The sequence below is a fragment of the Mustela putorius genome, unplaced genomic scaffold (assembly GCF_011764305.1).
Source record: "Mustela putorius furo isolate JIRA1106 unplaced genomic scaffold, ASM1176430v1.1 tig00000487_pilon_pilon_pilon, whole genome shotgun sequence".
In the NCBI taxonomy this organism is placed as follows: Eukaryota; Metazoa; Chordata; class Mammalia; order Carnivora; family Mustelidae; genus Mustela; species Mustela putorius.
Window position 1 is genome coordinate 2,937,526 of NW_025421399.1, and position 27,862 is coordinate 2,965,387.

The following is a 27,862-nucleotide window of genomic DNA, read 5'->3' on the forward strand; positions in this document are numbered from 1 at the left end:
TATGTTATTATTATAATACCAAATAACTGACTTTGATTTTCAGTTCAAGAGGTTGTTATTTTTCTTCTAGTAAATATAACTAGGTTTCTTAAGTCAAACAGTTGTTTTTTTGTATTAGATGCACATATATTTGGTGGGGACAAAAAACCCAACAGTTTATAGGAAAGTATGCTGTTTCAGAGCCAGATTCATGGCTGTGTTCTCAGATGGCTTTTGTGAGCATTAATGCAAGGTTCTCACCACTGGTCGGTACTGCATTAGGAAGTATGATCCCCCTACTCTGGTTTCTCTCCAGATCGCATAAATATTTCACCTTTTACTAAAGATTTCCATGGAGAGAAACAATTCTGAGTCTTCAACCCATTTTTTGAGAACTTGCTTAGGGAAAAAAATAAAAAGGATAATCTCCAGCAAATCTAAAAACAAAGACAAAAAAAAAAAAACAGTAGAAGACTCCATTCTTAACCATATTGTCCCTACCTATGAAGACTTTAGGTCTATTCTCCATCCCTATTTGACCCAATTCCACTCAGCCTCAAAGCTAGCCACCTCCTCTCCGTGATGCTCCGTGATGCTCCGGCATCACCAGTCCTATGGTTTGCACTCCTCTGAGTCTCATTTGGACATTTGAGGGTTGGGCCAAATGATTCCCAATGGCACCTCTGGATCAAAAATCCTTTAATTCCATGGTTGTACTAGCTTGAACTTTTCTATATTCTAAACCAGAACAATTTAGAGTTGGAAAGAACTTTGCAGGTTGACTTATCAAACCCGTTATTTTACAGAGAAAAGTGAAGCTTCGCCAAGGTAAAGGCCAGAAGTCTGGAGATCATCTGGAGAAGATCTGGAGAAAACACTAGGCCACCTGATTCCCAGCTTATTTTCTAAGAGACACCCCTGAGAGACTTCCCTCTTGGTGTCCAATATTTAAGATGAGCTCAACTGGAAAAGCCAGGTTTCCCTATGCGAAAGCATTTCTGTCTCTTCCCACTCCCAGCCTAGGGTCTAAATTCAACTCAACAAGAGAATCTGAAGACAACTGTCCAGGGGCGCCTGGGTGACTCAGGGGGTTGAGCCTCTGCCTTCAGCTTAGGTCATGATCTCAAGGTCCTGGGGATCAAGCTCAGCAGGGAGCCTGCTTCCCCCTCTCTCTCTTCCTGCCACTCTGCCTCCTTGTGATCTCTCTTTCTCTCAAATAAATAAATAAAATCTTAAAAAAAAAAAATAAAGACAACTGTCCAGAGCAGAGAGTTCTTAGACGAATAGAGATGCAAGACCTCTCCTTAATTTTGACAGTGAACTGTGGTTGAAATAGGGAGCAACACTTCTCAATGAGGCCCCTTTTAATCATGAATATTCACATTATTACAGTGTTCAGGGAATTTGCAACAAACTAGCTTATATTAGAAAGTTAAACAGTCCTTGGGGCGCCTGGGTGGCTCAGTGGATTGGGCCGCTGCCTTTGGCTCAGGCCATGATCTCGGTGTCCTGGGATCGAGCCCCACATCGGGCCCTCTGCTCAGCGGGGAGCCTGCTTCCCCCTCTGTCTCTGCCTGCCTCTCTGCCTACTTGTGATCTCTCTCTCTGTCAAATAAAATAAATAAAATCTTTAAAAAAAAAAAAGAAAGAAAGTTAAACAGTCCTTTTTATTTTCAGCAGAACAAGGAAAAAAGGAATGAAGGGCCTGTGGGTGTTCGGGGAATAGGGGAGAAAAAAAAAGAGAGAAAAGGAGGGAGAGAAAAAAAGAGAGGGAGAGAGAAAAGGAGAGAGAGAAACTTGAGACTGGTGCCAGTCTAAGAAATGATGTTATTATTATGGGTGGAAGGGCGCAGGTTAAAGAAGGAAAGCCAGGAAGGGCACTGTTGCCAAGAACTGTTATCAATTAACATTCTGGAAGCCACAGCCATACTTCTCTTCTTTGGGAATCCTATAAAATGAGACCATAAAGATTCATTGAGCCAACAAGACTTCGGTTGCATACTGGTGCGGGTGGTAGAGAATAAGGATACAGGCTCAACGGGCTCCAGACGTCTGCTTCACTGGAGTGGAAAAAACCACCATAATGATTTCCCCAATATATCTGGCAGAACGAGGTGCTGCAGAAGCCAACTAATCTGGCTGAGAGTAGGCACCAGCTCGCAGAGAGAGTGAGAGTTTTAATTCAAGAGGTGTTGCTGAGTTATGAAAGAAAGGGACCAGTCCTCAATTTGCTTACCTCGGTTTAGCTTACCTCTCGATTTGATGGGACAATTAATCCTGGGTTCTCTTATCCTTAAGGCAGGCCCCACGGGTGCCTGGGTGGCTCAGTTGGTCAAGAGTCCAACTCTTTTCTGCTCTCAGTGCAGAGTCTGTTTGAGATTCTCTCTCTCTCCCTCTTCCTCTGCCCCATTCCTGCAGCCAGATAAATAAATAAAATCTTTAAAAAAAAAAAAAAAAGAGAGAGAGAATGGGGTACCTGGTGCTCGGTCAGTTAAGTGTCTGCCCTCAGCTCAGGTCATAATCTCAAGGTCCTGGGATGGAGCCCCATATCAGGCTTCCTGCTCAACTGGGAGCCTGCTTCTCTCTCTCCCTCTGCTCCTTCCCCCACCTCTGCTTGTTCTCTCTCTCAAAGAAGTAGATTAAATAATAAAGAAACAAACAAATAAATAAAAGAAGGAAGTTCCTGTGTATGAAGAAAGAAGCTATTGAGCATTTATCTGTTCCTTTTTGCTGGGTTCATAGTTTCTTGTGCAGTTTTGGAAGGCAAGGACATTTTTGGCCTATCTCTTTATACCCTAAATAATGCATAGATCAAATCCTGTAACTCCAGGGGGCACAGTCAGTTAAGCATCTGACTCTTGGCATCAGCTCAGGTCTTGATCTCAGGGTCATGAATTTAAGCCCTGTGTTGGCCTAAAAAACAAAACAAAACAAAACAAAACAAAACAAAACAAAAAACCCCACCAAGTTTCTGTGTGAAATCTTGCAACTCCAAAATACCACTGAGATTTGGGTTATAGGGGTCAAGGACTGAGCCTAAAAGTTAAGCAAAGTTTGGGAACAGAGTAGGGACAAGTTAAAAGTAGGGTCCTCTCCTAGATAGTATGTAGAAGATGACAGTCTAGAACAGGGTTTAGCCAGTATTTTCTGTAAAGGGCCAGATAGTAAATATTTTACACTTTTAGGCCATAGGGTTCTTGCCACAGCTAGTTTTCTGCTGCTATATAGGAATAGCAACCATAGACAATACAAAAATAAATGAGCGTGTCTGTATTTCAATAAAACTTTATTTATGGACAGTGAAACTTATATATCGTATAATTTTCACATGTCCTAGAATATTCTTTTGTAAAATTTTCAACCATTTAAAAATTTAAAACCATTCTTAACGCATGGGCCATCTAAAAACAGGCAGTAGGCCAGATGTAGCCCACAGGCTATAGTTTGCAGACTCACAGTCTAGAATGATGGTGTCTAACAGAAATATGAGAGCTACGAATGTTAACTCAAAATTTTCTAGTAACCCTATGTCAAAACTGAAAAAAAAAAAAAACCCAGGTGAAATTAATCTGAATAATGTATTTTCTTTGACTCAATATATCCAAAATATTTTAATTTCAATGTTGTCAATATAAACATTATGAATGAGATATTTTACTTTTTCTTTTTTTCACACTAAAGTTTTCAAAATCTGGGGTATATTTTACAATTCTAGGATATTGTAATTCATTCTAACCATATTCCAAGAGTTCAATAACTATGTATGTCTGGAGGCTATCATTTTGAAGAGTGAAAGTCTAGAATAGTGTTTTCAAATTTTAGCTTACATTAGAATCACTTGGAAGGCTATTAAAATACAGATCTTTCATTCAGTAGGTTTGGGCATGACCCCCAAATTCCATTTCTTTTTTTTTTTTAATTTAAAAAAAAAGATTTTATTTATTTGAATGAGACAGAGAGGAGGAGTAGGGTGGAGGGGCAGAGAGAGAGGAAGCAGTGGGCTCCCCACTGAGCAGGGAGCCTCCATCCCAGGACCCTGGGATCATGACCTGAGCCGAAAGCAGATGCTTAACCCACTGAGCCATCCAGATGCCCCCCAAACTCCATTTCTAACAAGTTCCTAGGTGGTACCGATGTTGTTGATCTGGGACATGCTTTGAGAGCAACTTATCTAGAAACTGAGCAGTAAGAAAAAGCAGAGAAGCAGGGTGCCTGAGTGGCTCAGTTAATTGAGCATCTGCCTTGGGCTCAGGTCATGATCCCAGGGTCCTGAGATCGACTAGAGGCCTGTGTCAGGCTCCCTGCTCAGTGGGGAGCCTGCTTCTCCTTCTGGTTGTGCTGCCCCCTTTGCTTGTGTATCTTGCACTCTCTCTCTAAAATAAATAATAAAAGCAAAAATCTTAAAAGAAAAAATAGAGAAGCAATTAGGAACCAAGAATATGTACAAGCAAGAGATTAAAAAAAAAAGTAAAACAATGAGGTACCATTACACATGTACTAAAATGGCCAAAATTAAAACCACTGACAACACCAAATGGTGTTGAGTATGCTCAGCAACAGGAACTCCTATTCATTGCTGGTGGGAATGCAAAGTGGCACAGCCATCTTAGAAGACAGTTTGGCCATTTTTTACAATACTAAACATACTTTTACTGTATAATCCAGCAATCGAGCTCCTTGATTTTTTTTTAAGATTTTATTTATTTATTTGACAGACAGAGATCACAAGTAGGCAGAGAGACAGGCAGAAAGAGAGAGGAGGGGAAGCAGGCTCCCTGCTGAGCAGAGAGCCCGATGAGGGGCTCGATCCCAGAACCCTGAGATCATGACCTGAGCCGAAGGCAAAGGCTTTAACGCACTGAGCCACCCAAGCGCCCCAATCATGCTCCTTTATATTTATTCAAATGAGTTGAAGACTTGTATACACGAAAAGCTGCACGTGAGTGCTTACAGCAGCTTTATCCATAACTTAAAAGCAACCAAGATATCTTCAGTAGATGAAATGTATATACTGTGGCACATCCAGACATGGAATATTACTCGTGCTAAAAAGAAATGAGCTCTCAAGCCATGAAAAAATAGGGAGGAAACTAAATGCATATTATTAAGTGAAAGAAACCTGTCTGAAAAGCCTACTATTAAATGATTCCAAATATATGACATTGTGGAAAAAGCAAAATATGGAGACAGTAAAAACACCAGTGGTCACGAGGGGTTAGGAGAGAGGGAGGAATGAATAAGTCGAACACAGAGTATTTTTAGGGCAGTGAAACTTTTCTGTATTACACTATGATGGTAAATACACAACATTATACATTTGTCAAAACCCACAGAGTACACAACAGTAAGAGTGAATCCTCCTGTAAACTATGGGTTTTGATTGATAATGTTGTGTCAATGTAGGTTCATCAATTGTAACAAATGAACACTATGGTGCAGGATACTGATCATGGAGAAGGCTGTATATGTGTGGGGGCAGGGAGTATATGGGGACTCTATCCTTTGCACTCAATTTTCTTGTGAATCTAAATGTGACCTAAAAAATAAAGTCTATTTTTAAAAAGGGGGCGGTGCCTGGGTGGTTCAGTGTGTTAAAGTCTTTGGCTTCGGCTCAGGTCATGATCCCAGAGTCCTGGGGTGGAGCCCCTCATAGGGCTCTCTGCTCAGTAAGGAGCCTGCTCCCTCCTCTCTCTCTGCCTGTCTCTCTGCCTACTTGTGATCTCTATCTGTCAAATAAATAAATAAAATCTTTAAAGAAAAAAAAAAAAGGAGAGCAAGCACCAGATCATCCAGCTAGATAAGTAGTAGGACTCCAGATCAGAGGTAAGGACCCTGAAAGAGGGATAGAACCTTATAACTGGCTAAATCTCACATACTCTGCTCTCCCGGAGCCAGTGAAGTAGCTTCTCCAGGTTTTAACTTTGTAGGTGTCCTGGGGATGGATACCCCATAGAACCCTGCCTGATTAGGAGCCAGCTTAGAACCTAGGCAGATTTTAAAAGTTTTTGCAATGAAAAGAGCTATCTCCAGGCTCTGACAATGTGATAAAGATGAAGAATCCCATTATTTAGTACAAGGATTTATAAAACAACCAAACTCTCAGACTCAACTTATAGGTAGATTCTCTCATAGTATCTTAAGACTGCTCAAATAGAAAATAAGGCAGATAAAAGAATACAGAATTTGGGGCTGGTTAAAGATTGTAACAGTTAGATAAGCTGTGAGTTTTCAGGAAGATTCTATAAATACAGAATTTATTTCCTACCTTAAGGGCATATAATCATCCAATTTGGAAACCATACCTTTCATGAATGTTCTTTTAACTTAATTACTCTTGGGAAGGAAGTTTATGTTTAGTGGTATGTCACAAAACACAAAGCTTGGATAGAACTAAAAAAATGGACCCGTCCATAACTTCTTGAACTCTGTGGCCTAAATTAAAACTCTGGATCTTAATTTCTTTTAAGAAGCTGTTTTCTGGTCCATTGTGTCAGGAGACCCTTCATTATACAGTCTGGGGATCCCTCAAATTCAGGAGAAATTTAAAGGCCCAAAGGAAATTTCAAAAGACATCTTTAAAAGATGTCTTTTCCTGGTGGCGATCTTCTATGAACCTTTTCTAACATCTGGTTCCAATCAAACATTGAGAAATAGAAACTCAGTTTTGGAGGACAGTGAAACAGAGATTCAGAATTTTCATTCTATAGTGAAAGCACTAGTTCAATGTCAGTTTGTCAGTGTAAATATCAAATATACACTCTATCCTATTCAGGAAATAAAGTTTTACATAGATAAAATCAAAATACAAAAAAGATGACAAGGAACGTTATCTTTGAAGGAATGGAAGAGTCTGCCATAGAAAATGCTCATTAATATTACATTTGATAAATATTAATCAACTCAAGAATCTCCCCACCCCCTCAAGTAGAAACATTTATTCAGCAAAGGTAAATGCATGAATTTTTCAGGGCCTCATCTCAAGCTAAGTGGGAACCTACAAGTTTCCTGGAACACAAGTCCAACCAGAAAGGTTAAAGCAGAAACAGGTTTACTTCCTACCTATCTTAAATAAATAAGTAAGCAATCAAGCTGTAAATACAATACTAGAGAACCAGAAAAACACTAATTTGAGTACTGAAAAAAGGGAGTAATTTCAAAGAGCTCTAATAAAGAGCATTTTGTAAGGCTTCTGTCAACCTTTTTAAAAGAAAAAGGTAAGCAATTCAGCCAGGAAAACAGAGTTTTCGGGTGGGGGTGGGAGAGCAGAAAAACTGCAATTCAGGACAAGCAAACTATGGCCAACCACAGGCAAGTCCTGGCAACAAAATGGGAGAGGTCCTTCTACAGAGGTAAAGAGGAAGTTTGAAGGGATTTGTTTTTTGTTTTAAAGATTTATTCATTTGTGGGGCGCCTGGGTGGCTCAGTGGGTTAAAGCCTCTGCCTTCCGCTCGGGTCATGGTCCCAGGGTCCTGGGATCGAGCCCTGCATCGGGCTCTCTGCTTAGCAGGGAGCCTGCTTCCCCCTCTCTCTGCCTGCCTCTCTGCCTACTGTGATCTCTGTCTGCAAATAAAATAAATATTAAAAAAAAATAAAGATTTATTCATTTGAGAGAGAGAGAGAGCGCGCGCGTGTGCGCGCACATAAGGCAGGGGGAGGGGCAGTTGGATGGGGAGAAGCAGGCTTCCCGCTAGGCAGGGAGCCCCACATGGGGCTCAACCCCAGGACCCCAGATCATGACTTGAGCCAAAGTCAGTCAACTGACTGAGCCACACCGGCACCCAGCTGGGAGGTATATATATATATATATATATATATATATTTTTTTTTTAAAGATTATTTATTTATTTATTTGACAGAGAGGGATGACAAGCAGGCAGAGAGGCAGGCAGAGAGAGAGGAGGAAGCAGGCTCCCTGCTGAGCAGAGAGCCCGATGCGGGACTCGATTCCAGGACCCTGGGATCATGACCTGAGCCAAAGCAGTGGCTTAACCCACTGAGCCACCCAGGTGCCCCAGGGAGGTATATTTTGAACAAAAGTTCATTGGAGGAAAAAGTGAGTTTGAAGTGGTGGTGGCCTTTCATTGGCTGCAGGTGAGGGCAGCTTGCTATTACTGGTCTGAGAGGAAATCTTCCTTCTTGCTGGAGGAGGCAAGCCAGGAGGAGTGGGAGTACAGGTGTGAAAGCCTTCCCTTCCTATTTTCCCAACTCCAATTTTGAGTTAAATTTCCTTAATACATTTTCACTCTTCCAACAACCTATGAGAGGTAGAGAACCCATATATGGAAGCCCAGTAAATTTCAGAAGGTATAATTAAGATAATTGGATCCCTCAAGTCAGAGAAGCCTATAAAGAATTTAATGGCTTGAACTGAGTAGGTTTGCAGCCCATTTAAATTGTTGGACCACTAGTCCATTAGGAAACTGGAAAAACAATTCATTTAACATAAATGTGAGCATATACAATAATCCCGCAGTGATTTAATTATATACTGACATGGAATGATATGATCTATTTCTATGAAGAATTAATTCAGAGTTCTCTCTGGCATTGAGACTTTGCCCCGAAACACTTTGAACTTTTGGAAATACGTATTTTATTTGCACTTGAAGTTTTAGTTGAAATCCTATTTCTTTTATCACACAAAACACTTCTTGGGGGCAGGCTGATTTTTTTCAATGGAACTGATTATTTTTGTTACAAAACAATATGTTTAAGCATGTGTAAAAGTATAAAAATGGTTTCACTAATGTAACTGAAGAGCACCACATTGTACATTGTCTTCCAGAGTTGCAAACCAAAAACAAAAAACCTAACCTTATATATTTTGGAGAAAAGTGCATTCTGCACTAATTCTTAAGAATGGAATAGGTTTTAAATTGTTCCTAGTTATATAAAAGAATGCTCTTTTTTAAAAGAGTTTAGTTAATTTGAGAGAGCACACGCTGGGGGAGAAAAGGAGGGAGAAGCAGATTCCCTGCTGAGCATGTCCTGAGCTGAAAGCAGAGGCTTAACCAACTCAGCCATCCGGATGCCCCTCAAAGAATATTCCTAACTATTTTTAAAAATCCAATCATAGGGGTGCCTGGGTGGCTCGGTTGTTGGGCGTCCGTCTTTAGCTCTGGTCATGGTCCCAGGGTCTTGGACTCAAGCCCCATATCGGGCTCTCTGATCAGCGGGAGGCCTGCTTCATCCTCTCCCACTGCCCCTGCTTGTGTTCCCTCTCTTGCTGTGTCTCTCTCTGTTACATAAATAAAATATCTTAGAAATATATACTGGGGCGCCTGGGTGGCTCAGTGGGTTAAGCCTCTGCCTTTCGATCAGGTCATGATCTCAGGGTCCTGGAATGGAGCGCCAATCAGGCTTTCTGCTTAGCAGGGAGCCTGCTTCCCTCCCTCTCTCTGCCTGCCTCTCTGTCTACTGGTGATCTGTCAAATAAATAAATAAAATCTTAAAAAAAATATATATATATATGCACAAATGGCCAATAAATGTATGAAGAGATGCTTCAAATCATCAGTTATAGGGAAATACAAATCAAAAGCACAGTGAGACACTGCATCATACTTTCTATAATGGCTACTATTCAAAAAGAAAAGGAAAACAAAAAGTGGAGAAATTGGAACCAGGATGCATTGCTGATGGGACTATAAATGGTGCGGCTGCTGTGGAAAGTTTGGTGTTCCTCAAAATGTTAAAAAGAATTACCATTTGAGGGGCGCCTGGGTGGCTCGGTGGGTTAAAGCCTCTGCCTTTGGCTCAGGTCATGATCCCAGGGTCCTGGGATCGAGCCCCATATCGGGCTCTCTGTTCAGCGGGGAACCTGCTTTCCTCTTCTCTCTCTGCCTGCCTCTCTGCCTACTTGTGATCTCTGTCCATCAAATAAATAAATAAAATAAATAAAATCTTTAAAAAAAAAAAAGAATTACCATTTGACCCATTCCCATCTAAGGCATATACCCAAAAGAATTAAAAAAAAAAAGACATCAGATACATGTACACTGATATTCAGAGCAGCATTATTCACAATAGTGAAAAAGTTAAAACATACCAAGTGTCCACCAACTGATAAATGGATAACAAAATGTGGTATACATGTACAGTGAAATATGATTCAGCCAAGAAAAGGAATGACTTTTTGACACATGCAACAATACTGATGAACCTTAACGATGTTAATGAATAAGACAGCCACAATGGGACAAATATTTTATGATTCCACTTACGTGAGGTACCTAGAATAGGCAAAATTCTAGTAACAGAAATTAGAATTGAGGTTATCAGTGGATGGGGGAGAGGCAATAGGGAGTTATTGTTTATTGAGTACAGAGCTTCTGTTTGAGATAATGAAAATCAACAGTGGTGATGGCTGCATAACCCCACTGAACTGCAAACTCGAAAATGACTAAAATGGTAAATTATATGTGTATCTTACTATAACAAAAAAGATACATAAGAGGACTCATACTTTTTCAAAATTCTTTTGGGCACAATGGGGGAGGGAAGGGAGTTAGAGCTCCCTCAAGCAAGGGGAGAATGAGCTCCACATCAGCAACTTTAAGGGTAAGGTAGGGAAAGAAATTTAATTGATACAGCCACCTCACCTGGTCAGCTTTCTTTCTTTTCTTTTTTTTTTTTTTTTAAGATTTTATTTATTTATTTGACAGAGAGAGATCACAAGTAGACAGAGAGGCAGGCAGAGAGAGAGGAGGAAGCAGGCTCCCTGCTGAGCAGAGAGCCTGACACGGGACTCGATTCCAGGACCCTGGGATCATGACCTGAGCCGAAGGCAGCGGCTTAACCCACTGAGCTACCCAGGCGCCCCCTGGTCAGCTTTCTTAATTCATATCTAGGCAGGCATCCAAAATAACTCCCGCAACAGAATGGACCAATAAAACTTGTCCCCCTATATTATCTCCATTAGCTTTTTTTTTTTTTTTAAGATTTTATTTATTTATTTGACAGACAGAGATCACAAGTAGGCAGAGAGGCAGGCAGAGAGAGAAAGCAGGCTCCCTACAGAGCAGAGAGCCCGATGCGGGGCTCGATCCCAGGAACTGGCATCATGACCTGAGCCGAAGGCAGAGGCTTTAACCCACTGAGCTACCCAGGCGCCCCTCTATTTGCTTTTGAATTAAAACATCTTCCAGGATGCCTGGGTGGCTCAGGTCATGATTTCAGAGGCTTGGGATCGAGTTCCACATCCGGCTCCTCGCTCAGCAGGGAGCCTGCTTCTCTCTCCGCCTCTGCCTGCTTGTGCGCTTGCTCTCTCTCTAATAAATAAAATAAAAAATCTTCCACTTCATTGAGCGCTTCTCAAGTTTTGATTTTAAACAAACACCTTATAGGCTTTTGCAGGGTTTATGATTCTCATCTTCAATATTTCAACGCCCACAACACTTAGCGTTTCTCTATCATATCTCCAAATGGGACTGCCCATGTAAATGGCGTCTGTGGTGCAAGTTGGCGTGAACTCTGTTCAAGAGTTACATTAACACCAAAACGCCTTCACCCTCGTTGTGGCCTCGGGCCTAGAACAGAGCGCGGCTCTCTCTCGGAAAGGGGGTTGTCCCAACAACACCCAACTCCTTAGTGGGGTTCCTCACCTTCAGAAAATGAGCACGCCTATTATTCTCTTGGCCGCTCCAAAGGATTCTGGGAATTAGGGGAGGGACTAAAGGACAAAAATGAAATACGTAAAGTGCACAGCGATAGGTGAAGGATTATCAACCAGTTGCTGAGCGAATTCTCATATCTTCCTACCACCTACATCACTTCTCCTATCCGGTAGGCCCGCGCTCCTTCCTCACCTTCTACGCCCGCCCCTTTCCTGCCCCACTAGCCAATCATCGGACTGCTGTTTGCCAGTCAGGGCCAATCTCGAACAGGTTTACTTTGAGCGGGAAAGACTCTGAAGCTGCGGAAGAACGAAGTCAGCTAACGGCCCCCTCTTGGCTTTCTCTCTGGGTGGGTGGGTGGGTGGGGGTAACAGGCCCTGGAGGCGGTTGCCCATTGGGTGGGCAGCGGGCCAATGAGGAGGTGCGAAGCGGGGGGCGGGCCTCACAGGAGGGAGTAGGGTGGGGCGGGGCAGGCCGGTGCGGGGTCGCGTGCCGGGTCGCGAGCCGGGGGGGTAGGCAATGTAACGGCCTCTCCCCCCACCCCTCCCTCCCCGCTCCGGCCCCCCCACCCACAGACCGGCTCCAGGCAGCGCCCGGGGCGGCGGCGGCGGCAGCAGCGGCGGGGTGCGGGCTGAGGGAGCCGGGCCTCGACGCCCCCCCTCACCCCCGTACCCCAGGAGCTGTACCTAGTCCAGGAGGAGCTGGGGGGCCCCATGGAGGTGAGAGGTGGAGACACCTGCCCGCCCCCTCAACCCCCCAGGCCCGAGGGAGGGACTTGAGGTAACCGGTGGGGGTGGTCAGCGTCCGGGAGGCGGCCAGGCTTGGAGGATGGCGACGGTGAGGAGCCACAGAAGAGCGGGCGCGTCCCCTGACGCGGTTCTCTGAGGAGGCCGCGGCCGGGCTGGAGAGGGCAGGTCGCCGGGGAGAGCCCCCGACGGGGCACCCGGGCCGCTGGGCGGGGACGGGCGGGGGGGGGGTGCGCGGCGACCGGCGGCCCCGGCCTGGGGGGCGCAGCGCGGGCTGACTGGACGGACGGGACGGACTGCAGTGGCCGCAACGCCAGAGCAGCCGCTGCCGCATCCACGTCGGGTGGCCACGGCGCTGAGGCCGGTCAGAGTGGCCGCCGGCGCGGGTCTGTCAGGGCCGTCGAGGGCCGCCTCCTGAGGTCGGCCCGCCGCTGGCGGGGAGGCAGACAGGGAATCCTGGGGACAGAAGCGCGGGCCCCGGGATCGGTGGCGTCGGAGTGGATTCCGAGTTGAGCGGGGCAAACAGTGGCGGTGTAACAGCCGTCCGTCCGTTCCAGCCCCGGCTTTGCGCTGCGTGACGCCTCTCCCGCTTCCTACCCCTGTCTTGTGCAGCCCAAGGTAGCGTTCCGTGGAGGTGCGAATCGCTGCTGGAACCTCGGTGCCGACCCCAGCAGTAGACTAACGGACGTGTTCAACAGCGTGATGCTGACTGGCTCCACTTCCTTCTATGATTGCTACAAATCGCAGGTCCATCCTTTGTTAAGAGGATTTTTTTTTTCGAAATCAAAGTCGTTTACCCGAGCCCATTCACTTAGGTTTTACATTGCTCCAAGTGTAAGGGACCAGAAAGCCAGTAACATTTTCTTTCTTTCTTCCCTTTCTTTTTTTCGGCCAGTAACATTTTCAGTAGAGTCTGCACAATACATATTTTGCTTTGAAAACAAGTTAAGGAAGATTTTTCATTGATTCTTGTTATCATTTTGTCCTCAGTGTAACGTGAGGCCAGAAATATAAGAAAATCCCTATTAGTAAGACCGTAAAATAGTTTTTCCTTCAAGCATTTATTACAAGTCAGTACAAACATAATTTTGATCATCTGAAGGCGAAATTTTCCTGCACTCATTCATTTTCTGGCTTTAGCAGTGTCTTAGATTACATGGTGCCTTTCACCTCACCTAAAACACTCAGTTTTATTAATCATACTAAATTAGGCTTAGGGCAGTGTAAATCATTTGAAATTATTTAACCAGGACATCAGTACTGATATTGTTATACTTTGAATTATAACAATATCCCAAAATAAATAATTTTCTTTAATCCACATTACAACTTTGTATAGTATTACATCCACTGTACAGACTGGGAAACTGAGGCTGAGAGAGCTCCTTTCGTGTTCCCAAGTGGAACACAGGTCTTTTCACTGCTAAGACCAGCATTCCACTGTTCTCTATAACGTTTATACAGCTCCTAAAATTTACTTAGACTTAATTTCAATCAGTTAAGTATAGCAGGATATAAGTGATACATTTTGCAGTTATTTAGTCTGATTAATATGGCAACCCCAAGCATTTGCATATTTAATTCCCATAAATGTTTTAACTGAAAAGGATCTAGATATTTAAAGTATAATTATGGTCAAATCCACCATGTTACTTTAGCTGTTTCTTTTATCCTAGAATACCTAACTGAAATCAATCTTATAAAGGAGTTAATTTTTCTAATCCTCAAATCTTATTTAATATGTAAAACAAACTTGAAAGAATGGTTTCAAATACCGTATATCTTGTTTGATATTGCATAATCTGAAAAATACTACTTTTAAATCCCTGTCTCAGAAAGATGAACAATTATTTCTATCACTTTGGATATTTCATACCCAAAAGAGAGTTTAGGTGGGCCTATGATAAAGACTTGAGAACTGGGATACCTTGGGTGGCTCAGTCTGTTAAGCGGGTGCCTTCTGCTCAGGTCATGATCCCAGCATCCTGGGATGGAGTCCTGCATCACACTCCTTGCTCAGTGAGGAGTCTGCTTCTCTCTCTGCCTCCTCTGCCTGCCACTTCCCTGCTTGTGCTCTCTCTGACAGAAAAATATAATCTTTAAAAAAGATTCAGAACTAAAGGAATAAAATTCTGAAAGTTTCTAAAGATAAAAGCCTTTGTAAAAGTTATTGCTAACTAAGAAATTCTGTAAAAGTACTTTTTTAGTGACACACTTAGTAAAATTACTTTGGTACCTCGGTTTCCACAGCTTCAGAAGAGGCAGCATGATATATATAAACATTATAATGTGTAGTTTTCAAATAGCAGTCATAACCAGAATTTAAACAAATGGTTGTCAGATATTTGAGATTCTTTTTTTTTTTTTTTTTTGATAGACAGAGAGAGATCACAAGTAGGCAGAGAGGCAGGCAGAGAGAGAGGGGGGAAGCAGGCTCCCCGCTGAGCAGAGAGCCCGATGTGGGGCTCGATCCCAGGACCCTGAGATCATGACCTGAGTTGAAGGCAGAGGCTTAAACCACTGAGCCACCCAGGTGCCCGATATTTGAGATTCTTAAAGTTGAGTGATTGGAAGAGATTTTCATATTTTTTTGCTATAGTATAAACTCATATATTTAAAGAGTTGAATTTCAATAATGTCTATAATGAACAAAAATTTAAGAATACTTTGATCTAAGTATGTCTTCTCTATATAAATTTTGATTAAGAGTATAAAAACAATTAGAAAATATTTTCAGTCAGGATTATATTTTATCAATTTATAAGAAAATACCATTTCTACTGTGTCTGGATATTTATAGTTATTACATCTCAGGTTTCATTTGGAGAATTAAAATTTGTGAAACTAAGGGAGACAAACCATAAGAGACTCTTAATCTCAGGAAACAAACTGAGGGTTGCTAGAGGGGAGGGGAACGGGAAGGATGGGGTGGCTGGGTGATGGACATTGGGACGATATATGCTATAGTGAGTGCTCTCCATTATGTAAGACTAATGAATCACAGACCTATACCCTTGAAACAAATAATACATTATATGTTAATTTTATTTTTAAATATTTTATGTATTTTAATATATGTTAATTTAAAAAATTTTGTGAATTTATACTTTCAGTCTTCCTTAAAGAAACATTTTCTAGAATAAAATACATCTAAGTTTAGTCTTCATTATTTGTTAAATTCATTCTACTATATTAAGTATCTAAAATTATTTTCCTGGAACATCAATCCCTTTTGGAAAGAGGCAGCATTTTATTTTTTTAAAGATTCCATTTATTTATTTGATAGAGAGAGAGAGGGAGAGAGCACAAGCAGGCAGAGCACCAGACAAAAGGAGGGGGAGAAGAATGCTGCCTGTTGAGCAAGGAGCCTGATGTGGGGCTCAATCCCAGGACCCTGGGTTCATAACCTGAGCTGAAGGCAGATGGCTAAACCAACTGAGCCACCCAGTTGCCCCTTGAGGCAGTACTTTAAATCAATAAAATCTTAAAATTCAAATTTTTTTTACCTTATTTACTCAAAGTTCATTCTAGAAGTATCCACAAAAAGAGAAAAATGAGTTTGTATTTTTCTTCTAATTGTAGTAATAGCTATTAAATTTCTAAAGAGATCATAAAATTTTATGTGTCATGTCATTTTTATAATATCTCTTGGAAATAGAAAGTAGGCTGAAAATTGAAGATACTATTTAAAAGGTCCTACAGTAGGAGTAAGGCCTTGAGTTTGGGTGTAGTTTTACCATCTATCAGCTCAGTAATCTGTAGCCTCAGTTTCCCTCTTTTTAAAGTAGAGTACTTAAGTCACAAGGTTGAATGAATATAATGTTATATGAAATTTCTTCAAAAAGTCTATGAAATATTCTATATAAATATGAAAAAACATTCACTTTTTTCACAGATTGGGGGCATTAAGACCAAATTTTGTAAATGATTACTTGAAAATAACACTTCTGGTGTCTACACAATTCTCATCTGTTCAGAAAAGTTAAAAGTGTGGTAATTGTAGGTGTTTCATACCAGGGATAAGCAACAAGTACAGATCAGATCTGCCCAGTGCCTCATTGTATAAACAAAATCTTATTGGAACATAGCTATGCCCTTTACATATTGTCTTTTGTTTGCTCTGGTGCTAGAAAAGCAGAGCTAAGGAGTTTCAACAGAGACCTTAACATCTAGAAAAACCTAAAATATTTATTATTTGTCCCTTACAGAAAAAAGTCGCCAACCCCTAGTAGAAAACAAACTTAACTGGTAAATCTAGATTTTAAGTCTTCCAGCACTTACACATGGGCTGTTACCTCTAATTTCTTATTATTTCACTAATATTTTATAATAAATGTAATTTTGATGTGTCTGATATGCAAATATGTCTTTAAAATTTCAGAGTGAAGACAGTGTTGACCTAAGGCAGACCTATACTCCACTTTCTTCATCAACAGAATATTCAAATTCTGTAGATTCTTCACTTTTCTATGCACCATGGTCTACTTATGGAGATGATATTAAACAGCCTTCTAATTCTCAGATCAATGTAAAGAACAGGTAAATTAATAAATCAGATTTTTCAGGCTAAATGAAGTTCTTTTTAAGTTTGATTACATGGGAACCCAGTTGTATTAGCTCTTTTTTCCCTATATCAGGATTTTAATGTCATGGCATTATAATTCTGTGTTTATTAAACTTTTAGAAATCCTGGGGCGCCTGGGTGGCTCAGTGGGTTAAAGCCTCTGCCTTCAGCTCAGGTCATGATCCCAGGGTCCTGGGATCGAGCCCCGCATCGGGCTCTCTGCTTAGCAGGGAGCCTGCTTCCTCTTCCCTCTCTCTCTGCCTGCCTCTCTGCCTACTTGTGATCTCTGTCAAATAAAATAAATAAAATCTTTAAAAAAAAAAACTTTTAGAAGTCCTGAACTGAGCAGATTTTGTGTATAATTTTTAGCTCATTACTTTTTTTATTTATTAGAGGCAATCCTTAGTGCATACATATTAAATTCCTCTTTCTAAGGATAACTTATATAAATGAGTTATAATTTTTTATCTACTTTTTTCATCCAGTTCTAAATTTTTAGTAATTATTTCCTTCACAAATATACAACAAACAGGATTTTATCAAATATAAGATACTTTTAGTTATTTTTCAATTCCATTAATAATAAAGGCCTACTCTATGCCAGATCTCTCATACTGGGAATACTAGAATTAACATGGCAAATATTATTCCTACCTTTAGAGATCTTACAATGAGGATAATGATGACTATGATGACAGTGACTTCCTGGGCACAAGTATAGTGAAGTTTAAAAAAGTGTAGGATATTTTGGGAGCCTGTTGCAAAAGAGGGAGTGCCATCTACTGTTACTTTAATTATGTATAAGAGAGCAGTTGATAGAAATTTATACATCTTTTTTTTTTTTAAAGATTTTATTTATTCATTTGTCATAGAGAGAAAAGCAAGAGCGAGCACAGGCAGACAGAGTGGCAGGCAGAGGCAGAGGGAGAAGCAGGCTCCCTGCCAAGCAAGGAGCCCAATGTGGGACTCCATCCCAGGATGCTGGGATCATGACCTGAGCCAAAGGCAGCTGCTTAACCAGCTGAGCCACCCAGACATCCCAAAGTTCATACATCTTTAGTTTAATTGGAAAATAATTATTTTAAAAATCTTACATGTTTATTTTTTTTTTTTTTTTTTTTTTTAAGTAAATTTTATGCCCGCCATAGGGCTTGAACTCAGGACCCTGAGATCAAGAGCCACATGCTTCACTGACTGAGCCAGCCAGGCTCCCCAATTTTTAATATTCTTTAATTAATAAAATTTTAAGTGGCTCAATCAGTAGAGCATGTGACTCTTGATCTCAGGGTTGTGAGTTCAGGCCTCATGTTGGATGTAGAAATTACTTTTTTTTTAAAGATTTATTTATTTATTTTAGAGAGAGAGCATAAGTGGGAGGGGCAGAGGGAGAGGGAGAGAATTTTTTTTTTTTTAAGATTTTATTTATTTATTTGACAGACAGATCACAAGTAGGCAGAGAGGCAGGCAGAGAGAGAGAGAGGGAAGCAGGCTTCCTGCGGAGCAGGGAGCCCGATGCGGGGCTCGATCCCAGGACCCTGAGATCATGACCTGAGCCGAAGGCAGCAGCCCAAACCACTGAGCCACCCAGGCGCCCCGAAGGAGAGAATCTTAAACAGGCTCTGTGCTCTAAGCCCCATCATGGGGCTTGATCTCACCACCTGAGGTGAAACCAAGAGTTGGTCTCCTAACCCACTGCATCACCCAGGTACTCCTAGAGATTACTTTAAAATTCTTTTTTAAATGTTAAAAATTTTAAAGTTTTAGTAAGTTCTATAAAATAGTGATTTTATTAGAAAGACATATATAATTCTATAAAAATATTTTTAAGTTGCTCTGTGTTCATTGAAAAAATTCAGACTTTACAGAAATACACGAAAGAAGGCAGTTGTTCACCTTAATCTTTAACACTTCCCAATAATAACTATTAATAGTTTAGTATATATTACATTGAATTTTTTAGATAGATACTAATATATTAATATACAAAAAACTTCACATTGAATCTTTTTGAAATAATACAACATAGAGGAGAAAGCATTAGACTTGTAGGCATACCACTTGTTCAGCAAGTATACAGTTTGGCAAATCAAATACACTTGCAAAATACAAGGGTTTTTTTTAAGATTTTATTTATTTGACAGCGAGAGAGATCACAAGTAGGCAGAGAGGCAGACAGAGAAAGGGGGGGAAGCAGGCTCCCTGCTGAGCAGAGAGAGCCTGATGCGGGACTGGATCCCAGGAACCTGGGATCATGACCTGAGCCGAAGGCAGCGGCTTAACCAACTGAGCCACCCAGGTGCCACAAAATACAAGTTTCTTAAAATCTCAAATCCTCATTCTTCAGTAGCTTAATGATTACTAATTCTTGCCCATCCTGTGTTATGAAGATCAGTGAAATGTTTGAGTGTTATCCAAATATAAGGTATTTTTATTTCTTAAATACCTAACATTATGAAGTGTTAGAAATAAAATGTGAGAAAACAAGAAGTTACAACCTAAAGCAACATACTACTTCTATGTATTACTTTAAATACATAGGAGGTAAAAAGGACTAATTTTGATCTCCTTGTGGTTTTTACATTTTGTATTATTTAGTGTTAGTCACAAGGTACAATTTCAGGTACATAGAGTTCCAGTTACTTTAGTAAGGATTTGGGATAGCCCACAAATCTGTTACATTTAAGAGACAACTGCAATAGGTGTGGTATCTAGGATGACCATATCACATTTCACTTTTTAAATCCAACATTTGGTCTAAAGAGTCACAAAAATAGAGCAGCAGATTTGTATGGTTTTCAAATCACAAATGAAGAAACTGAGCAAGTGTTGATGGAATAATGTATAATGGGACCAGATATGCTTTTAGAAGGAGCCATGGAGCCAAGCCTGTCTAAAACATCATAGGTCAGAGATTTAGTTCTTGGAACCTAAAATGAATAGCATGTGTTTTGGAGAAATAGGAGTTAAGCATACATTGTGAATTAGACGTAGGATTTGAAATGAAGGAGAAACACTTATGTAGTATAGGCACTATGCTGAAGTGGAAAATATTCTTGAGTTCCCATTCCCTCTTTATTTGAAATGATGGTATAAATCCAATCCAAATATTTTATAGGAAAATAATGATATAATAAGTCTGGAAATAGAAATCAATATATTGTATTTCAGTATGAGGAAAAGAATTTACATGTGATATTCATTTATTTTTAGGATTCAAACAGAAAGAAATGACTATGGCAGTGAAACAGACTTATATGGACTTGTGTCTAATATTTTGGAAGAACAAGATAAGTCACAGCCATATTTTGCTGAGGGGTTAGTATATTATATAAGCCGTATGGTATATAGTAAGCTTTTAAATTCACATATACTAGATTACTGTATTTATTATTAGCTTTTATTCTTATTTAATAAAGGATCATCTGATGATAGACCTCTTAATTCACAGATTTGTATCTAGCAGCCTTGATTTTTCTGAGGTATTTGCCATACAATTGGAAGTTTCATACTAAAGTTTAATTTGATCTTAAGAACTTTCATTTGGAAAATTATTCTTGCATAATTCAGAGCTTTTCCCCTCAAGTTTATGAGCTAAATTTTGGCTTAAAGAATATAAATTCCAAAGAGCTTTTATAGATATATCCTAAAGAATGAAACTATCATTAGTGCTGTGTAGAAATATGTATGGACTTTATTTATATGGTAAAAAATTTTTAAATACATTGTTTTTTGGGGTGTGGAAGCCATATTACCCAAATACCCTATTTCATAGGTAGGGAAATGTGCAGCACACATGTAACCAATTAAAATATTTTAATTTCAGTAATACTTTCAGCAAAGTACATCTTTTTCATTTAAAAAGTTGCCGTCAACTTTTTTGTATTGTATAATAACTTAAAGGAGAAACTTACTTTGTTTTCTGCTTACTATAGATAAACAATTCATGTAAGATCATGCAGTCACCAGCCTCAGGCCTTAGTTAATGCCTCTTGGGAAAGTATAATGTAGACATATTAAGATTAAAATGCATATTTATGTAGCATGTGACATTTCAAGTGATAGAAAATTATTTGGATGTTACAGTAGTTTATAAGGAAAAATTAGAAAGCATTAGATAGATAGTGGGGCAGTGAGGTAATATGTTTTGAAAACCTGTCCTACCTTTTCCACTAAGGCAATAAAGTCATTTAAAACCTAAGTTGTAATTAAATATATTTACTTGTTCTAGGACCTGCTCCTCCAATTTAAAGTCAGTTTGGCCAATGAACACAAGCAGATTTGCAGATCACCATGACCTCTTAACAGAAACCAAAAGGCCAATAGATACAGCCATCTCTCAGCAAGCTTTTTATAGTGGTGAATCTGTGTCATCAGTGGAAAAGCAATACCTGCATAATAGTAATCTAACACCACAACAAAAAATAGATGAACTTTATCATGGATTTACTGGTTTAGACCTTGAAGAACAATGGATGTACCCCTCACGAAGTGATCATTCTAACTGTTACAATATCCAGACAAATGATACAGCTAAGACAACATTCCAAGATTATCCATTTGTCAAAAACTGTTTTACATCACAAACTGGTCTGTCTGACATCATGAAAGAAACAGGAGTTGATACTTACCCTTATGGAAGAGAGAAAATATGTGCTAAAGGTCTTGAAGCACCATTACAGCAGAAAAGGGCAGAGATGTTTCTTTCTCAATTTAACAGATACAATGAAAACACAGATTATTGCAGATACCCAGAATATGTTCATCCTAATAAGGCTAAGATTAATAAGTGTTCGAATTTTAGTGTCCAAGATAGTAAAAAATTAGCCAATGGCACACCTGAAACACCAACTGTAGAAGCAGACACCTACACAAAGTTATTTCAGGTTAAACCAGCAAATCAGAAAAAAATGGAGGAGACAATACCTGACCAGCAGAATTTCACATTTCCAAAAACCACACCACATCTGACAGAAAAGCAGTTTGCAAAGGAAGCAGCATTCACTGCTGATTTTGGCTTAAAATCAGAATTTGGACTAAAACCTCACACAGCTTGTCCAGCTAATAATGATTTTGCTAATGTCACAGAAAAACAACAGTTTACAAAACCTGACCCCCCAAATTCTGAGTATTTTAAATCTGTGAATTTATTACCAAACTCAGCAACATCTTCAGGAGGTATCAACTTAAACAGACCAACTTGGATGAATGTCCAACCAAAAAATAACACTCCTATTCCTTATCGGAATCAAGGTAACTTGATGAAATTAAATAGCCACTTAAGTGTAGCTTCAAAAGGTTCTAACCATTCTTCAGATTTCCCCCAACTGTCATCCACAAATTTAACCCCAAATAGCAGTTTATTTCAGAAGTATTGCCAAGAAAACCCTTCAGCATTTTCTAGTTTTGATTTCAGTTACAATGGTGCAGAAAGAATTCAATCTGTCAATCACATGGAAGGACTGACAAAGACTGGAGAAGAAAATCTCTTTGAATCAGTTACTGATAAAAAAATAAAGCAACCAAATGGATTTTGTGATAACTATTCAGCTCAGCAGTATGGGATCATTGAAAATGTAAACAAACATAATTTTCAAGCTAAGCCTCAGAGTGGACATTATGATCCTGAGGAAGGTCCAAAACATTTAGATGGCTTATCTCAAAATACATATCAAGATCTGTTGGAGTCACAGGGTCATTTTAATAGCCACAGACAGGGAAGTGGAGACAACAATATTAATAGCCGTGTGAATCGCACACAGGCATCATGCTTTTCTAATAATTATATGATGGGAGATTTAAGGCATAATCAGAGTTTTCAACCACTTAGTTCAAATGGGTTTCCCCTAAGATCCACTCACCCATTTGGCCATTCAGTTGTTCCACTGTTGGATTCTTATGATTTGTTTTCTTATGATGACTTAAGCCATTTATACCCTTATTTTAATGATATGATGTATGGTGATAATTCCTTTTCTGGTTTCGTGCCAACTTTTGGATTTCAAAGACCAATTAAAACCCGTAGTGGACCAGCCAGTGAACTTCATATTCGACTAGAAGAGTGCTATGAACAATGGAGAGCATTAGAAAAGGAGAGAAAAAAGGTAACACAAAGCTATCCTTATAGGAGTAATTTAGGATGTTCCCTCTGCCTGTCTTCATTTTATTTGAGTAGTTTAAGAGTACTCGCCTCATTTCAAAGCTGAATTCTTCTGTAATGTACCGTATTTATTAAGTCCATGACACTAAGGAATTAATTAAATGACTTAAATTTGAAACTTAAAAAAGTAGTTCTTTATGTAAAGTTTATTTTGCCTTTGAAGTAGACTTTTTCCTTAATGGGTTAAAGATATATTTTGGGGGGTGCCTGCCTGGCTTAGGATTGTGTTTGAGTAGTAGAAACTACTTTTTTGTTTTTAAAGATTGTATTTATTTATTTGACACAGAGAGAGATCACAAGTAGAAAGAGAGGCAGGCAGAGAGAGAGGGGGAAGCCGATTCCCTGCTGAGCAAAGACCCCCCCTCTCCCTTGCAGTGTGGGCTTGATCCCAGGACCCCTGGATTGTGACCTGAGCCAAAGGCAGTCCTTTGACCAACTGAGCCACCCAGGCACCCTTAAGAAGTTCTTTTAATTAAGTATTAAACTGTCAGAGCCTTTGGGTATTTTATATGCATTAAATATGGCAGAAAAATATGGTGGTATTGTGGTTTGGATTTTTTGCCTTTTAAAACCAAAATGGGAGGCTGGGTGGCTCAGTTGGTTGTGTCTGCCATCGGTTCAGGCCATGATCTCAGACTCCTGGGATCATTGAACCCCCCCACCCCCAAAAATCAGGCTCCCTGCTCAGTGGGGAGTCTGCTTCTCCCTCTCCCTTCCTCCACCGGTGCTTGCTCGCTCTGTCTCAAATAAATCTTTTTTTAAAAAAGAGAGAAAGAAATGGAAACAATTTTAAAGTTGTGATTTTCAATTTATTTCTTAGGCCTAGGAGAAATGTTATTCAGTTTTGAGTCATATGTAGAAAGTTCAGCATGTAAAAGTTATATAATTTTTTACAGACTGAATTGGCCCTGGCCAAGAATTACCCAGGAAAAAAAGTATCCAGTACTAACAACACTCCAATTCCAAGGCTAACCTCCAACCCATCTCGAGTTGATCGCTTAATTGTGGATGAACTTCGGGAACAAGCCAGAGTAAGCTGTAAAAACACCCAATAATGGATTTTTTTAATTGTTCGATAAAATTTTAAAACCAAGAGTTTTGAAGGAGTTTTAAATTCACATTTATGCATAACTCTTTAAATATATACGTTTGCAAGTTTGATCCTAGAACTATGATTAATATTTAGGGAAAGGGAAATTGCACCCCCTTAATTATTTTTAAAGTAGGTTTAGTAACTTAAATGGTTCCTCTTTAAGAAACCCAATTAACATAGAGTTAATGCTCAAGAAAAGAATTCTAAAGTAAAAATAATTTTGAATATTATCTATATGGAAAGTCCCATTTCTTAGACACAAACATTTTTTTCTAGCTTGATGAGTAAGCTGGTAAATAACAGGTAATTACTGTCTTTTATTTTCTTAACCCTGTTTGAGTTATTTGACAAACACTAAGTATATCCAACAATGGATTAAATATTGAAAAACTGAAAAATACTGAAGGATATGGGTATGCATAATTTTATATAATAATCTTGTTTTGGAAAATTTATGTATCGTTTCAAATATAAAGAATCCTGATGTTAGATCATTTTATGATTTAACAAATGATTATTCCTGTTATTTCCTTTGTAATTTCAGAATTTTCTAGAATTTAATAGAGCAGGCTGTTCTCTTATTTGCAAAAAACAATGTTAGATCTTAAATTTGCACTTACTGTCAGTAATGTGGAAATGTTTGAATGTTCAGTTTTTTTAACTGTTGCTTATTCCCAGATTACTCAAATAAGTAGGTACAAAAGATTGACTTTACAGCTTTGTTTTCCCCAGCAGGGAAAATAGGACACCATAGGCAGTTATTTATTAGATGAATATTATTGTCCTCATCTCTATTCTGCTTCACTGAAGATTTGTTCTTACTTAAAAGACAGGGAAGTATGATTATATGCCTTATCAAAATTTAAAATATTTCCCTCAGGTTGTGACTCTACTAGGCAAAATGGAACGTCTTCGAAGCTCTCCCCTTCATGCCAATATATCTACTGCTCTTGATCGACACTTGGAGTCCATTCACATTGTACAGTCACGGAGAAAGGATGAAATTGTTAATGCTTCAAATCGGCAAAGGCAAGGAGTTCCTAGATGCCAAGATGACAGAGGTATAAGTGTTAATACATATTCTTTTGATAAGGCAGTGAGATCATTTGAATGTTGTTAAAATCAGATTCTGAGGTTAAACGGTTGGATTTCTAAAATTTACACTTAGGGGGCGCCTGGGTGGCTCAGTGGTTTGGGCTGCTGCCTTCGGCTCGGGTCATGATCTCAGGGTCCTGGGATCGAGCCCCGCATCAGGCTCCCTGCTCCGCAGGAAGCCTGCTTCCCTCTCTCTCTCTCTCTCTCTCTGCCTGCCTCTCTGCCTACTTGTGATCTCTGTCTGTCAAATAAATAAATAAAATCTTTAAAATTTACACTTAGGTGAAGAATAAATCAGTAAATGATGCCCATATAATTTACTTTGATCAGTTTTGTTAATTTTACCCATTTAATTAACTCTTGTCAAAGTCTGTTCTACCCAAAGCATAGTCATTGTCCTACAAGAAATAGAGTACCAACAATTTTAAATACTAAGCCAAATACTTCAGTCCAGTCAATAGCCATCCTTCTTTTGTAAAAATAATGTTTGAACATTTAATAGCACAACATTGGGCTTCTTAAGAGTTAAGGAATATATAAAATGTATCTAATATGAACTGACCCTTAATTTTTTTTACAGATGTTTTTGCCCTTGCTTCAGCGATTAAAGAGATGTGTGTGGCTACTCGGAAAGCACGCACTACCCTGTGGTGTGCACTGCAGATGACCTTGCCAAAAACAGCCAGTACAGCTGGCCAAACAGATGTGGAAAAGGCTTTACAAGATATAGTGAACTGTGAAGACAAAGTCCATGAAAACATAAATAGTAGCAATCCAATGAACCAGAGAGGTGAAGCAAACAAACATTAAGGAAATGCCAGCAGAAAGAAGAATAAAAAGCTGATAAGTAAATGTATCAAGACATGCTAAAAAATTTTAATGAACTTGTCAAACTTGAAAAATTCAATACATTAATTTTCTTTCAGATTTAAAGTTAATACCTTAATGAAGTCTAACTTCTATTTAAAAATCTTCTATTTGGAATGAATCAGATATAGTTTAAAGTGAACTCAAAGGGAAAGTTGACTACTCTAGGAGTTCCGAGTAGCCAAAACTAACAAGTTTAAGTAAATTAAATATTTCTTAACAGCTAAAATATTGTTTAAACCCATTCTGCAGTGCAGGTAAATGCAAATGTGATATTGTTCTAGAAGATAAGTTTCATTTAGGTCTGCCTTAGTAAGTATAATTCCAAATAATGAATCTAAGTGACTGTAACCCAATTATGGCTACAGTCTAGTAACCAAGACAAGTTTTGATTGTGATATAAAAGTGTTTTCCTTACAAAACTGGATAATACCTAGGAAACAAAGGAAAACAAGGATGAACCCAATATTCATGTAAAAATTTAATATTTAAAATACTACCATATTTATAAATTTGAAATCTTAGTGCCTAAGTATATGGAGGGAAATGCATCTGATTCTCCTAAATTAGTGATAAAAGTGCCAGTGTAAAAACCATGCAAGTTACTGAATATAAAACCTGTTCAAATCATTTGTGTATATTCTTTAAAATTTAATTATACTATCAATTATTACATATTTCCAATTTTAAAGTATTTAAACTGAATCAAAAACAAAACATTTCCTTTATCTGGATCTTTTAGACTTGATGCACAGTGACTAAAATAATGACTATTGTTTTAATACCCTTAGTTTGCTGCATTTTATGAGGGTATCACGAAGTTCTAAAGTGTATTTTTTTAAGGTTAATCTTTAGTTTAGTTTGCAATTGGTTAGTGTATATTTTGTGTAGTTGTGTTCATTAGTTTGTTCTGTATTTTTTTTAAGAGCTCTTGAAAGCTTGGCTTTTTCTGTTTCTCATCACTTAATATCTTTGTATGAAACCCGAGTAATTTATTCATTAATATGAAATGTTGGTATTATGTGACTCAGAAGATCTTGGGTTTTAACATTTCTAGCATGAGTTAAACTATAATATAATGTACTGATGAAATTTAATTGAACTATCCTTGACTAGAAACACTGATGTTTTAAATGTTGGTGTTTTTCCTAGTTTTAGAAATCTTGGTATTAAAGAGTGTAATCACACCACATAAATTTTCTTTAGATGATGTGCGGAAGAAACTGATTGAGAATGCAGGAGTAACTGTAGGGAGAAACATTTCGATCACTGATATGCTTTAGAACTACCCAAATGAATTACATTGAGGGTAGTCAAATAAAATAGATCACCCCACCACACTCACTGCATAGAAAGTGGTTAAGTTTGACATAAGACATGTTGGATGTTATGAAAACAAATATTGTACTGAATTTAGTCTCTCAGGAAGAAATTAATAAATTTGTTGAAAATATATGGTTTGGGTTTTTTTACATTTTTGTATTAGTTTCTAACCTTAATTGTCACACAGGTCAGAAAACCAAATTTCATTTCACTGATAAGAACTGGCACTGAGTTTTAAATTTCATTAACATAGAAGTAAGAATGTTGGTAGGCTAACCAATGCCATTCAGATATCCTTGCATCGAACCTGACCTCCTTCAAAGTTGAAGGTTTGGTTTTTGTTTTTGTTTTTTTTTTAAGATTTTATTTATTTGAGGGGGAGAGTGAGAGAGAGCATAAGCAGAGAGGCAGAGGGAGAAAGCA

The 27,862-nt window shown here is 39.0% G+C and overlaps 1 protein-coding gene and 1 non-coding gene across 4 annotated transcripts; both read left to right on the forward strand.

Annotated features, from left to right (window-relative positions):
• Positions 1-275: 275 nt before the first annotated feature.
• Positions 276-393, forward strand: LOC123392313. The gene has a single exon (XR_006607035.1). It is a non-coding gene; the product is annotated as a U5 spliceosomal RNA (small nuclear RNA).
• An 11,578-nt stretch (positions 394-11,971) lies between these two features.
• On the forward strand, positions 11,972-27,620 carry MEIOC (meiosis specific with coiled-coil domain). 3 transcript variants are annotated; one of them, XM_045080786.1, is made up of 9 exons: positions 11,972-12,015; positions 12,170-12,313; positions 12,953-13,087; positions 16,722-16,879; positions 20,115-20,219; positions 21,133-23,005; positions 23,958-24,092; positions 25,035-25,215; positions 25,830-27,620. In XM_045080786.1, exons 2-9 carry the CDS (start codon positions 12,308-12,310, stop codon positions 26,057-26,059), a joined length of 2,823 nt encoding a protein of 940 aa, XP_044936721.1. In that variant the 5' UTR covers positions 11,972-12,015; positions 12,170-12,307; the 3' UTR covers positions 26,060-27,620. The 3 variants fall into 3 exon arrangements, with proteins under 3 accessions (XP_044936721.1, XP_044936720.1, XP_044936722.1); XM_045080785.1 differs by lacking the exon at positions 11,972-12,015 and having other exon boundaries at positions 12,052-12,313; XM_045080787.1 differs by lacking the exons at positions 11,972-12,015; positions 23,958-24,092; positions 25,035-25,215; positions 25,830-27,620 and having other exon boundaries at positions 12,052-12,313; positions 21,133-22,154; positions 22,909-22,993.
• The last annotated feature ends 242 nt before the right edge of the window (positions 27,621-27,862 follow it).